This window comes from Vipera berus, assembly GCF_964194415.1.
Source record: "Vipera berus genome assembly, chromosome: 4".
Taxonomy (NCBI): Eukaryota; Metazoa; Chordata; class Lepidosauria; order Squamata; family Viperidae; genus Vipera; species Vipera berus.
In genome coordinates, this window is record NC_138206.1 from 53,589,639 (window position 1) to 53,603,363 (window position 13,725).

The 13,725-nt window shown below is 38.7% G+C and overlaps 1 protein-coding gene across 1 annotated transcript in view; it reads left to right on the plus strand.

Moving 5' to 3' along the window:
- The window catches only part of ITSN1 (intersectin 1), a 100,169-nt gene that overhangs the window by 83,647 nt on the left and 2,797 nt on the right, over positions 1-13,725 (plus strand). Inside the window, exons 32-39 of the mRNA XM_081327431.1 lie at positions 525-708; positions 3,601-3,699; positions 4,810-4,977; positions 6,254-6,466; positions 10,722-10,843; positions 11,298-11,380; positions 11,464-11,547; positions 13,447-13,620. Of these exons, the coding sequence (XP_081183557.1) occupies positions 525-708; positions 3,601-3,699; positions 4,810-4,977; positions 6,254-6,466; positions 10,722-10,843; positions 11,298-11,380; positions 11,464-11,547; positions 13,447-13,620 (1,127 nt within the window). The remainder of the gene's footprint in view (positions 1-524; positions 709-3,600; positions 3,700-4,809; positions 4,978-6,253; positions 6,467-10,721; positions 10,844-11,297; positions 11,381-11,463; positions 11,548-13,446; positions 13,621-13,725) is intronic.

Consider the following 13,725-nt stretch of genomic DNA (forward strand, 5'->3'; position numbering starts at 1 on the left):
TAGAAATTAACAGGATGGGGCTGGGGGTGGGGGGTTCTGCAAAGCCAGAAAGTTAGGAATTGGAGCTTCGCACACAGACACTTACCTGCTACTTCTGTGGCCCGGTTCCAAATTCAAACAAACCCCTGTTTTAGGGAACTGAAAGGTTTTGATAGTGCTGAAGGTGAAGCCACATTATAGGTGGGCAGGGCTCTTTGAAGATTTCCAGGTTCTTTGTTTTTTGACAGATACATTTATTTTATACCTTATGCTATAGTTTCCACGTTTTCTTTCCTCGTAGTGGAAGGAAACCATTGCAACGATCAGAGGAAACTCCCAGAGCTGCAGAAATAGGACTCAGTAGCCACAGGGTGTTAATCCCTGTGCTTACAGAAAGCTCTTCTGGTTCAAAAAGCTTTTCCTAATGGAGGACCTTCAATTTTTTGTATTTCAAAGTTCAAATGCTTTGATTTATGGGACATTAATTAGTAAAGGGATTAAAATGAATACCTAACAGAATACCTGTTCTACTTTTTGCTATTTAGAGCACTGCGAGTTCGTAAAAAGATGTCAGGTGAAAGAATGCCCGTTAAAATGATAGGTGATATCCTGACTGCACAGCTTCCTCACATGCAGCCCTACATTCGATTCTGCAGCTGCCAGCTTAACGGGGCAGCACTCATACAGCAGAAAACAGATGAAGTGCCTGACTTCAAGGACTTTGTTAAAGTAAGAGAACGTCATGTTTGCTTCTCTTTTTCTTTGCAGAAGCTTCTGCTTTGAAAGCATGCCAAGCAGAAACACAGCTTTATAATTGAAAACTATATATATATATATATATATATATATATATATATATATATATATATATATATATATATATATATACACATATACATACATATACATATACATATACATATACATATACATATACATATACATATACATATACATATACATATATATATATATTAGTGCAGCATCATGAGCAGGATAGGAAATACATCACAAAGGGGGAAGGTACTGGCAGACCCAATTAGCATATTATAATTTCCCAAGAACAGCCACGTGGTGGCAGCACACTCCCCGTCTGGTATTTCATAATACCACTATATAAATCCCATAACGGTAGTTATGCAAATGCAAACATGTTTGTGGTTTGTTGTTGTCAGAAAACACCTAGGAAATATAAGTAATAAATCTGAGAAATAGACATAAAACTGAGAGATATAAAAATTAAACATGCATACATATAAATGTAAACTTGAGGGATATACAAAAAATAAACATGATATATGAGGCATAAAAACCTGAGAGATATAAGAGGTAAACATGTGTCCATATAGGACACAAAACCTGAGATATATAAAATAAACATGCATACATATTGCAATAAGAAAACGGCCATTTCAGGCTGAGGTTTTGCTTGTTGCGTTCAAGACCTGAAAGATATAAATATATATATGCGTAAATTTTTTGGATTGCTAACAAAGAATTAAAGGGAGACTGATAAAGCTATTTCAAACTTATTTGTTCTCATCAGTCAGCCACACCCTTCTGAGATTTGAACCTGGGCTGACTGCACATTAGGCAGTTGTTTTAACCTCTAGGCCACAGGCTCTTTCTCACTTTGTCAGCTGCATTGGGGAGGGAAGAGGCAGGGGAGATATGTCCTGAGTATTTTGAACACCTTGCCGGCCCAACTACGGGCCAAATCTTTTTGCCTGTATCAGCCCAAACTCAGGCTGTCCACAGGTGGTAGTCACAACTGTGACAATCATTATTTGTGTAAATACTCTCTCTGTGTGTCTAGGATATATATATCTTAGTGACCATAACTTGGATAGAGAGGAATCAGAAGTATCAACTACACAATTCATGCATTTATAATGCACCTAAATAATGACATCACAGTTTAGAGATCCATCTATTCAATTCCAAAAACAAAGGAGCCTTTGACTTTGTTCCAGATAATTGACTTTTACACAGTATGGCACGATTCTTTTTAGAATTAGGAAATTTGAAAGACAGATTGTGATTCAACATAACCACTACCATGAGTTTGTTAAGAACCCTTCATTTTCAGATCAAGAATCTGTTACAACCAGCATCCAATTTCTAGCAGCAGCCAAATACCATTTGACAACTAAGGAGTGGCCTGGACAGTTAAAACAGGAAAAAGAATTTGGGAAATAGAAGAATAAATGCTGGGTGTATGACACTTTCCCATGTCCAAAGATATATCCAAGGGGATCCTGTTTTTTCTCTTAGTTGTATGTACATTCTTCACTGTTAGCAGAACTAAGGAAATCTATGTTGAGTAGCTTTGCTGCATTCTCTGTAGCATTTCCTTCAACACTTAGTCATAGACTGCTAGCTTTCAGTTCTCCAAATAGATTGGTGAATACCTGCAAGTAGACCTCTTGCGAACTATTGCTCAGTATCTTTTAATGTAACTCCATGTTAATTAAGCCCTTAAGTTTACCAGCTTGGGACGCTGGGAATTTTAAAAGCTTGTCAGTATCCCAAATTGAGATTTCTGTGACAAAACATCTACAGAAATGTATCTATATCATTATCTAAAGCAAATCTCTTTTACCTGTTTTTAGTAAAAGATACATGTGTCGCAAAATCAAGTACATGATATCAGAATCAGTTTCAAAACGTTGGATCAGTACCTCAATATAGCATTACAATTCACACAACATGGTCACATTTTTAAACCAATATACTGTTATATCAAAGCTCCTCTGATAAAACAGATACCTACCTGAAATAATCTATCCTTAGTCTATCTGAGGGGTAAAAATAATCTTCACTAGAGAGCCTTATGCCTCTTTGAGAAAACTTTTGAGTTTTTCATAGAATCATAGAATCATTGGGCTGGAAGGGACCTTGGAGGTCTTCTAGTCCAACCCCCTGACCAAGACAGGAGTACCCCAGACAAATGGTTGTCCAATTTTTTCTTGAAAACCTCCAGAGACACAGCACCTGCAACTCCAGGAGGCAAGCTGTTCCATTTATTAATTGTTCTCATGATCAGGAAATTTCTCGTTATACCCACATTGGATCTCCCTCTGTCAAGCTTCCATCCATTGCTTCTTGTGCCTTCAGGTGCTATGGAAAATAAATGTATAGTTTACCTGTTAATTCTTGATATGTGTTTGGACTAATAATCAGGAGTAGAAAAAAATTAAATTTCCCAAATCAGAAAGTGCTCCTGGGGTAACAGTGCCCTGTAGCGATTATTTGGCTTTTAGTCACTATGCTATGTAAGAAAGACTAATATCCCAGGATTAGGAATTTTGATCATGAATGAACCCCAGTGTTGCATGTCTGCCCTTTTTCTTTCTCCTTTTTCCCCTTTCCAATCTCCAGTCACTTTCTGTAGGCGAGACAGCTCAAAATTCTATTTCTCAGGGACCAGTGGATAGCATTTGTATAAGCAACTTAGGCCTGCTATATATATATTTTAATACTGTAGATTTACAGGTAGAGAGCAAGAGAGAATTTGATGTTTACATCATGTAAATAATAAAGGAAGATCCTGTTTGATTTTGACATTTTAAAAATATGTTTCATAATCAGCCGATATTTCTTACTTTCTCAATATTTCAGAAATTAGCAATGGATCCTCGCTGTAAAGGAATGCCATTGTCAAGCTTTTTGCTAAAGCCTATGCAGCGAGTTACACGATATCCTCTAATAATAAAAAATGTAAGTCCTTTTGTTATCGGATTAAAATTCTGAGATCCAAATTTACTTCGTTAATTTATCTGATATGCACTACTTGTCATACTTGAGATTCATACTTGTCATACATGAGATTCAAGGTGCTGGTGATGACCTATAAAGCCCTAAATGTCTTGGGTCCGGGATATCTGAGGGAACACCTGCTGCCGGCATCAAGCTCCCTTCGTCCTGTGCGCTCCCACAGGGAGGGTCTTCTCAGGGTACCGCCAGTAAAAGATTGCCGGCGGATAATACCCAGGGGGAGGGCCTTCTCTGTGGGTGCGCCTGCCCTTTGGAACCAACTGCCCGTAGAGCTTAGGACTGCCCCTGACCTCCGTTCATTCCGCCGGGACCTGAAGACCTGGCTCTTTGAGCTTTCTGGCCTGGACTGAGGGTATTAATTGGGGTTTTAACTGGTTTTAACTAGGTTTTTTATATTCAAGGTTTAATATAATCATTTTAATTGTTTTAACTTTTGTAATTGTAGTATTGCTTCTTTTTAAAAACCTTGTGAACCGCCCTGAGTCCTACGGGAGAAGGGCGGTATATAAGTCTAATAAAGATAAAGATACTAGAACAGCCAGCTCTGGCTTGATAGTCACCAGATATGTTGAATTATAAGTCTGTCCACTCCTGTGTCTGTAACCATGAGAGCGTTGAACACTAGGCTTTCACAAGCATATGTAGTCTTCCTAACCCTAAGCTAAATTGTATGCACTTTGTTATATATTGATCTGTCTCTTTCCCCTCTCCTCTATTAGTTTTATTTGGAGGTTTGATCCCTCCCTACATAGTTGAAACATGAATTGATCTGGTTTTTAGTTCTTTAAGAGTATGATTAAGAATGTTTGAGGAGTGAACAGATAATGAAAGGGTCAAATTATGTTAGAGTAATGTAAGAAAGATTAAAATAAGATTGCTTTGAAAATGAGTCAGCTTTAATCAGTTTTACCAATCAAGAAATGTTACAAATGGCTTTTCTGTACAGGGTCGTATTTCTTAAGTTTATTTTTCTTTATTTTTATAATTAACAAAAATGAAAAGGGAATTGATTTGCAGGTTTCTAAGGAACCAAATTGGCTTATTTTTATGTAGATATTGGAAAATACTCCTGAAAATCACCCTGACCATAGCCACTTGAAACATGCTTTAGAGAAAGCAGAAGAATTGTGTTCACAGGTGAATGAAGGCGTACGTGAGAAAGAAAATTCAGACAGATTAGAATGGATCCAGGCTCATGTTCAGTGTGAAGGATTATCAGAGGTAAAGCTTAAATATATAAAAACAAATTATATTTTACTTTTTTAAAAAAAAAGGATAGCTAATGAAATAATTTTAATAACTCTGTTTAGTTAAAGAGATACTAATAAGATTTTAAATTAATTTTATCCTGCTCTTCATTGGACATAACTTCTACCTATGTCAATTTTCTGGTTTTCATTTCTCTTTGACTCCTTTGTTAAGCCACAATATGGTGGTGACTCTTGCGTCAACTAAGTTCTTTTCATACCAGCAAACTATTCCACTAAAAAAATAAACTCTTTTCTGTATCAGTAATGCTGAAAAAGGCTGTTTCTTAAAATCAAAGATATAGATTAAGGTAGTTGTTATTCATTAGTGGGTTTATATATCACAGGAAGCCAAAATATTCCTTGTTTGATTTTAACTTAGTTTGTAGTGGAAACTCAGGCCTTGCTTCATTATAAATGGTGATTATGGCTTAGAACAATGTGTAAACGGTTGTGATCACAGGTTAGCACAATGTGAATCTAGACAGTCTGTCTTCACATATCACATAATCATGGTTTAGCATAAATGAACTAGCAGCATACCTTGGGCTTTGCTTTCCCATTCATCCTCCCGAGTTATATGGTCAGAGAGAAAAAATCAGATTTTTCTGTCCCTTTCCCTTGTTTGATAGTGGATAGTTTAAAACAAGCCATCTTCAAATGCTAGTTTTTGAAGCTGCCTTCTTTAGATTAAGCACAGTTAATGTTAACTACAGGTCCAGTTTGGGTGAGAAGCAAAGCGGTTCTAAAAAAAACAAGTGGAAGAAACAATTGCTAATTTCAATTCTTAGCCAATGGTACTTACTGGCACTTATTATACTAATATAATTTTAATAGTTATATTAAATTAATAATAAAACTTATACTGATCCACTCTCAGCAAATATGGCCAGTGTTGCCAACAGACAAAAAGTAGTCAACTGCTAGCAGAACTAGTTGGGTGTATTATAATCCTATCGTGCCAATGTACTGTTACCAATTTTATTTTTTATACCTCCTTCAATTCTTTAAACTTTCCTTCTTTCAAATCTGATTGAAGGGTATAAACCTAAAGGAATAATTTCAGAAATGACCCTTATTTTCTAGCCGCACCACTAAGTAATGACATTACACTGTTGGGTTAAAGCGTTTACCCTGAACAGAAGCCGATGTCATAGGTTCAATTACACACAACAATGTCATGACTGGTATATTTTTATACATCTCACTGCTGCTGGGTTTGTGTGTGTGTATGTTTTGTTCCCCCTCAGCAACTTGTTTTTAATTCTGTTACAAACTGCTTGGGGCCACGCAAATTTCTGCACAGTGGAAAACTCTACAAGGCCAAGAGCAACAAGGAATTGTATGGTTTTCTGTTCAACGACTTCCTCCTGCTGACACAGATCATAAAACCTCTTGGCTCATCTGGCACAGACAAGGTTTTCAGCCCTAAATCTAATCTGCAGTATAAAATGTACAAAACTGTAAGTATCACTTTAAAAAAAAGGAATTATTGATTTATAATTAAAATACCCTTTTTTTTCATTCAAAAGGACGAAGGTCCCAAACTCTTGAAGCCAATAGGCGTCTTTGGAACTTTGAGAACATAGCTTGGATATTTTCAGAAAAGGATTCCATCCATGTCCGTTCCAGTACGGTTGCTATTGTCGCCTGAAGGCAAACCAGTGAGGAAGTTTTTGTCAGGGAAATAACGGAGCCAATGAGGTGGCTACATTGTGCCTAGGAAGCTGGTTCATTCTACCGTGGTCCTGTTTATATCTGTGTTTAAACTGTTTTTGCATTATTTAAAATTTTAAATTGTTGAATTATGCTGTCGTTGTTTAAATTCTTTTGCCCAATTGTTTTATTTATGTCACCTAGAGTCGCATCTGTGAGACGGGCAGCTATATAAATTTCATAAATAAATTTCCTCTAGTGTCTTTCCCAGCCTAGCTGCCCTGTGCTATGCCCCAGTTAATCTTGGACTTTACTTTGAAACAAAGCACTGGGTGTCAAATTTGACAAAGGTTATCCAAACACTGGATGTAACATGGCTAGATAAGGCCTATGACATAAAATATTTGTTCTGTGTTTCTCAGGCTTGGTGCAGTTGACTGCTGACATAATGAATACAGTATTCCTTGTCCAGAACACTAGCCATTTTAAGATAATTCTCAAATGGGCTGAAGGCATCCTCTGATTTTTTTTCAATAAGGCATAATGGGATAATGTCATAATCAGAGGAATTCCTTGGAAGAAAGATGATGTTAACAACACTGTGTGTAGGCATTTTTTTTAATGGAATGTGTAAGCTTATTTTACAAAAAAAGTTATAATAAGTAATGATGTCAGGTGAACAACATGATCAACAAGGGAAGTATTTTCATCATATCATGTCAACTTTAATGTAATCCATCAAATATTTCTAAATGGGCTGCTTCACATTCAAAAGGTTTTGCATAGAGGACTCTAATATAGTATACTCATACTGTGTTTCCCAAAAATAAGACCTGGTCTTTTTTTTTTTTTGCTTTCAAAAGAGGCATCAGGTCTTATTTTAAGGGGTGTCTTTTCTACTTATTTCATGGCAGCAGCACTGACAGCCCTGCCCAACCAGTTCACTTCTTCTATGGCTGAAGGAGCAGCTTCATTCTGCAGCTGAGAATGGAGCTCCAGCCTGCATTTCGGAGACATAGGCCTTCTGGAAAGGCCTCTGCAGCTGAGAACGGAGCTATGGATTCAATCCATAGCTCATTTCTTGGCTGCAGAGGCCTTCCAGAAAGGTGTCTGACTGCAAAATGCAGGCTGGCGTTTTATTCACAGCTGCAGAATGAAGCTGCTCCTTCGGCTGCGGAAGAAGTGGGCCAGTGCGGCAAGGCAAGTGTAGTTCCATGGGAGGCCTGGCTGCAATGGTAAGCTCCACCCCCCCATCCCCACCCAACTTGATTTTTAGGTGTGTGCCTCACCCCCAAACTAGGTCTTATAGTAGCCCTCCCCCCTCCCCAAATCAAGCTAGGCTTATTTTCGGGGCAGGGCTTACTTTCGGGGAAACATGATATCTATCCATTAAATTGTTATCAACCTAAACATATTTGTTTAGCTGGGTGCGCAGGCAGCAGATCTTTCCAGTCACCATGATTCTTTCTTATGTCAGTTCAGTATTTTTAAGCATTTGTGAAAGCACAGCCACAATTATACTTCTCACTTATGAGAGGAAGATGATGACCACTTAAATAGAAATTAAACTGCATCATTAGAAAATAGTGGCTAGCAAGTAGAACTTTCAATAAAATAATTCAGTATGGATTATTCCAGCCAGTGTAGGAGGCAGAACTGGGGGTGGAGTTAAGTGAGTCAGCAGGCTAGAGTTGTTACATTCCCACAAATGGTCCAGATTCAACACCTCTTCAATTCCATTAACCCTTATCCAGTGCCAGTATTGTATGTTAATTGACTAGATTCTTGTGTACAGGCTTGAGCAATAAATCTTCTGAGCTGAAATTCATGTATGATCCTGATGCTTCACACCTGACAGCCAGCTAGTTATAACCCCTTGTTTTTTATCTCATCTTTCTGCTCCCCCTTCTCCCCCGCCAAATTACATATTTTATAGTCACTGAGCATTCGTAGTCCCCATTAGCCTAATGTTGGCACTTAGAGAGTTAATTGCAATCCTTAATATTTCCAAAGCACCCTGATTGCCCTTATTTGTTTCTTGGGAGCAAGCTAGATATGTTGCTAAACATATAATTAAAATTGTATTGGATAGTTAAAAAAACTAATTGGAGGTGCAGGGAAGGAAATTTTATTATGACTTGAAGGGGAGGATAAATGCTTGCTTTTCCTTCTGCGATATTAGCAAAAATTTCTTCTCTTTCTTGTCCCAGAACTGATTGAGTTTGAGGGGAAAAAATAATTTGAAATGGTTCTAATAAAAATGGTATGACTCATCTGGCTTTAAACTATTTTAAGAATGGGCAATATTTGGAATAATGTATTCAGCTTAATCCTCATGGCTACAGATGACTCAGCATCCACCAGCTGTTTAGAGAAATGATGGAAATACACTTGTATTCAATTTCTGATTCCTCAAAAATAAATTTGTAATGTCTTTAGTGGTAGTCTATGAACAGCGTTCCGTGCGCCTTTGGCGTCTAGTCATGCCGGCCACATGACCACGGAGACGTCCTCGGACAAGCGCTGGCTCTTCGGCTTTGAAACGGAGATGAGCACCGGCCCCTAGAGTCGGAAACGACTAGCACGCATGTGCGGGGGAACCTTTACCTTTACCTTTACTATGAATGTGCTACTTTTTAAGTTACATGGAAAATAACGTCCTTGTCCTCCTTTTGGGTCTAGTTTGTGTTTATGTGTTTATGTGTGTTGTTTACCCCAGAAGCAGAGATGGAACAAAAACATACACTAACCTCAATAGTTCTTGTGTACTCTAACTCTGGCAGATATTTATATTTTCCCACAAGCTGTGGATTGGTAATATTAGTGAATTAATTAAAGCAATTACATCAAGCTTTTGACAAATTATTTGCTTTAGTTTAAAAGCATACATTTACTATTGACAGGCACTAAAAAGGCAAAAGTTTTTTTTTTTGCTATTTTCAGATAAATTAACTAAATCAAATCAGTATATTCCACTTAGACATTCAGTAGAGTGAATGTTGCTGCTGCTGATTGTTAACTCCCAACAGAATTAAATCATTATTTATTAATGTAAGGTACAGAAGCTGCACAAAACAAAGAATGTATGTACATGATATATTATAAGCATCTAAAGCTGATTCCCATAAATATATGTTTCTTGGAAGATAATGTCACGGACATCACTTACATAATACTAAATCTATAAAAATTACACATATTGGTTAAGCCTGCAGATTTAAAATTTGAGGGTGTAAGTTGTTTTATGGGACACATCATACATATATCATGGATATCCCAGAATCATGGAGCGAGAAGGGGCTATTTAAACTGGTACTCAGTGAGGTTCCATATCTGGCAGTGTCTCGCACTACCAATGAAACGTTTGGAGTATTTCTGAGGCTGTGGCGGTTTGTAGGGGCCTTTTCCCCATGTTTTGGCGAACCCAAGCTTGGAATAGGATCAGGACTCCAATTTTCTTTTGCATAATTTAAGTATTCTTACTCTTAATGCTCATGTTTTGACAGCATTTGTAGCACTGAACTAGAGGTGATACTATAACAACTGTATTTCAATATAAGTGACAATATTCTGGGTATTGTACTGTATTGCCCATATGATTAATGCCTTGAGCAGATCAGTATACAGCCTTTGTGGAAAAAAGGACCAAATGCATCTTTGCAAATATGCCGAATCTTTTCCTAGTGCAGGGGTAGGCAACCTCGGCTCTTTTAGGACTCATGGACTTCAACTCCCAGAATTCCTGAGTCAGCATAGCTGACTCAGGAATTCTGGGAGTTGAAGTCCATGAGTCCTAAAAGAGCCGAGGTTGCCTACCCCTGTCCTAGTGGATAGCGGGGTTGTTTTTTGTTTTTTTAATGAATATGTTGCAAATAATGTAGTTATGCCCTGTGGATACACAAAAGTTTTCTATTGGAGTGGACACACGTGGCAAACATTTTGCACGAAAAAGAAAAGTACCATCTTTCCAGCAACATACAACTCAATTGTGTGCCAAGCTTAACATCTCTTGGTAAGGCTTTCCTTCCGAATTAAACTGAATGTTGCGTAATATTTCTGCAGCCTATATTTCTAAATGAGGTTTTGGTAAAGCTGCCTACGGACCCTTCTGGGGATGAGCCCATCTTCCACATCTCACATATCGATCGAGTCTACACACTTCGTGCAGAAAGTATAAATGAAAGGTAAAATACCATCCCATTAGCACTGAAAATTACTGGACTTTGAACGTTCTCTCTTTTTTTGTTGTTCTATCATGCAAACGTGCCACAAATACTTTGTTTCATCATCTCGTAGCGTTGACTGTTATTTACATTTAACTTTGCATTCTCCCATTTTGATTTCACAGCAACTATATTTATTTACGTGCTTATGTGCTCCGTAACAACTTTGGTCAGGACATAAGTTTTAATTGGGGTGGGCGGGGGAAAAAAGCACAAAAACTGGAATAGATCTTGCTCTTCCTGCATTGTCCATGCCCTCTATTGTCATTTCTCATGGAGATCCTTCACATCACACCCAGTTTGGCTTTAAAACATTCAGAGCTAAAATAGGTTCGTGCTTCCATGCAATCAGATTTGCTTACCTGACACCCTTAATGACAATGGGTAACTTTCTTTCCACCTTCTCTTTCTGAAGGACAGCTTGGGTTCAGAAAATCAAAGCTGCTTCTGAACTTTACATAGAAACAGAGAAGAAGAAGAGGGAAAAAGCATACTTAGGTACTGCGCTGGGGGTACAGTTTTAACTTTTCCCCAAAATAACAGAAGAATATTATAATGAATCTTGCCTGTTCTTGCCACAGTCCGATCCCAAAGGGCAACAGGTATTGGAAGGTTAATGGTGAACATTGTTGAAGGTATCGAATTGAAGCCCTGCAGATCTCATGGTAAGAACATTATTTTTTTTCCCCCATAATGGCTGGGGGGGCGGCAGGAAAGAGAGAGAAGAGCTTCTGAGGGGAGGGGAAGATAGACAAGAGCTTCAGGGAATGTGTTCTGTACCAGCCTGCTACCGGCCCTGCAGAAAAAGCAGGGACAACCCCTTTACAAACGGCAAGAGGCTGGAATAAAGCCTGCCAAATTTATTAACATAAAACAGACACCAACCATGAAACAGGAGCTATGAAACAGGAACTATTCAAGCGGTTGCCTTCAGCAAACCAGCCCTCCCACACATTCCCCTTTTATACAGTTCAGGGCGTGGCTTCTCTCTGCCTCCTTCCGAGGTGCCCCATTGTCTTCCTCTGTTTACTCCTGATTGACTGCCTCCTGCGTCGGGCGTCCTTGAACAGGGCCAGCTGTGGGTCATCTTCATCCACGCTGTCAGGCTCACACAGCTGGGTCTCCGTCGTGACCAGGTGGGAGGGGCCTGGCTGAGGGCTCTGCGGAGCCTCAAGGCCATCATCAGCAAGCTCTTCAACACGCCCCTCCTCCTCTGAGTCGTCCGACCCAACTGCCAAACCCACAGGCTGACCCTGAATCACAACAGAATGCAAAAAACATTCTCTACTCTAGAACTTTCTTCTAGGAATGTAGAGAAGAGTGCTAAAGTGACAGTCATGATACTAACAGGTGCTCAGTATCCTTTATGGCAGGGGTGATAAACTGCGAGCCGCGGGCCGGATGCATCATAGCAAAACCCCACCCACCCCCATTGCCGGCAATGGCAAAAAAGTCACGACACGTCACGTGACCATACGAGTTTGACACCCCTGCTTTATGGGAAAGATGTTCTGAAGAGTTACAAGTGTGTCAGAGGGCACCTCTTGGGGCTATTTAATCTGCTTAACGTAAAAGAATTTGTCAGAAAAAAAATACATACATTTGAATAATCTCATGTAGATTAGTATGTTGACCATTATGGAACACAAGACAGGCAGCAATGGGAAACCACTTCCGTACTGTTGCCAAAACCCTGCATACTGTATGTCCATGGATTCGTCACGAGCTAAGCATGAGAGCATCTTTATCTTCACCTATAGCTATTTAGACTAGTAAGAGCCTGTACAGTACAGATAGTACATACTACCTTAAATACAGTTAGTCCTCGACTTACAACGGTTCATTTAGTGACCATTCAAAGTTACAATTGCACCGGGGAAAAAGGACTTATGACTGTTTTTCACACTTATCACCATTGCAGAATTCCCATAGCGACTTAATCAAAATTCAGACACTTGACAACTGACTCATAATTATGACAGTTGCAGTGTCCCAGGGCCATGTTGTCATCTTTTGCAAGCTTCTGACAAGCAAAGTCAATGAGGAAGGCAGATTCACTTAACAACCGTGTTACTAACTTAGCCACAGCGGTGATTCACTTAACATCTGAAGCAAGAGAAATTTGGGGCTCAGTTGTCATAAGTTGAGGACTACTTGTAATGTTAATAGCTTCCATATCCTTCATAAGTCAGTCTACCAATTTTTAGCAGTTTCAGGCAGACAGACAAGGTGAACTTTATTGGTTCTGCTTTGTCCCCTCTCCAAGGGAAAAAAAATGTCTCCTTGAAATTCACTGCCTGAACCATTTGGGTTTAATACCAGTAATTAGTTAATGGATTGCAAGTGGTGAGTCACGTCTGACATGATTAACTTTGAATGATGCCATATTCATTTTACAGCATTCATACATTCAAAAAGCCAGATAAATGTCCTTGTTTAAACACAAATGACAATATGAAAGAAATAAAAATGATGTCTTGTGAAAAGAATAGAACTGAATTACTAACGTCACGGAGGCAAATATATAATCAGTGCTATACCATCTATGTGAATTCTTCTATTAGGAAAGAGTAACCCATATTGTGAAGTGACGATGGGGTCACAGTGTCATATCACCAAGACTATACAGGACACTCTCAATCCCAAATGGAATTCTAACTGTCAGTTTTTTATCAAAGATTTGGAACAAGATGTGCTGTGCATAACCGTGTTTGAGAGAGATCAATTCTCTCCTGATGGTAAGTGGCACTTCTCATTTTTCAGCCTAGTTTTGTGCTCAAAGCAGCTTTTCCAAACCTATAATAGTCAGTGGGGGAGAGAAGTGTGTTGTTTCGGCAGTGTGC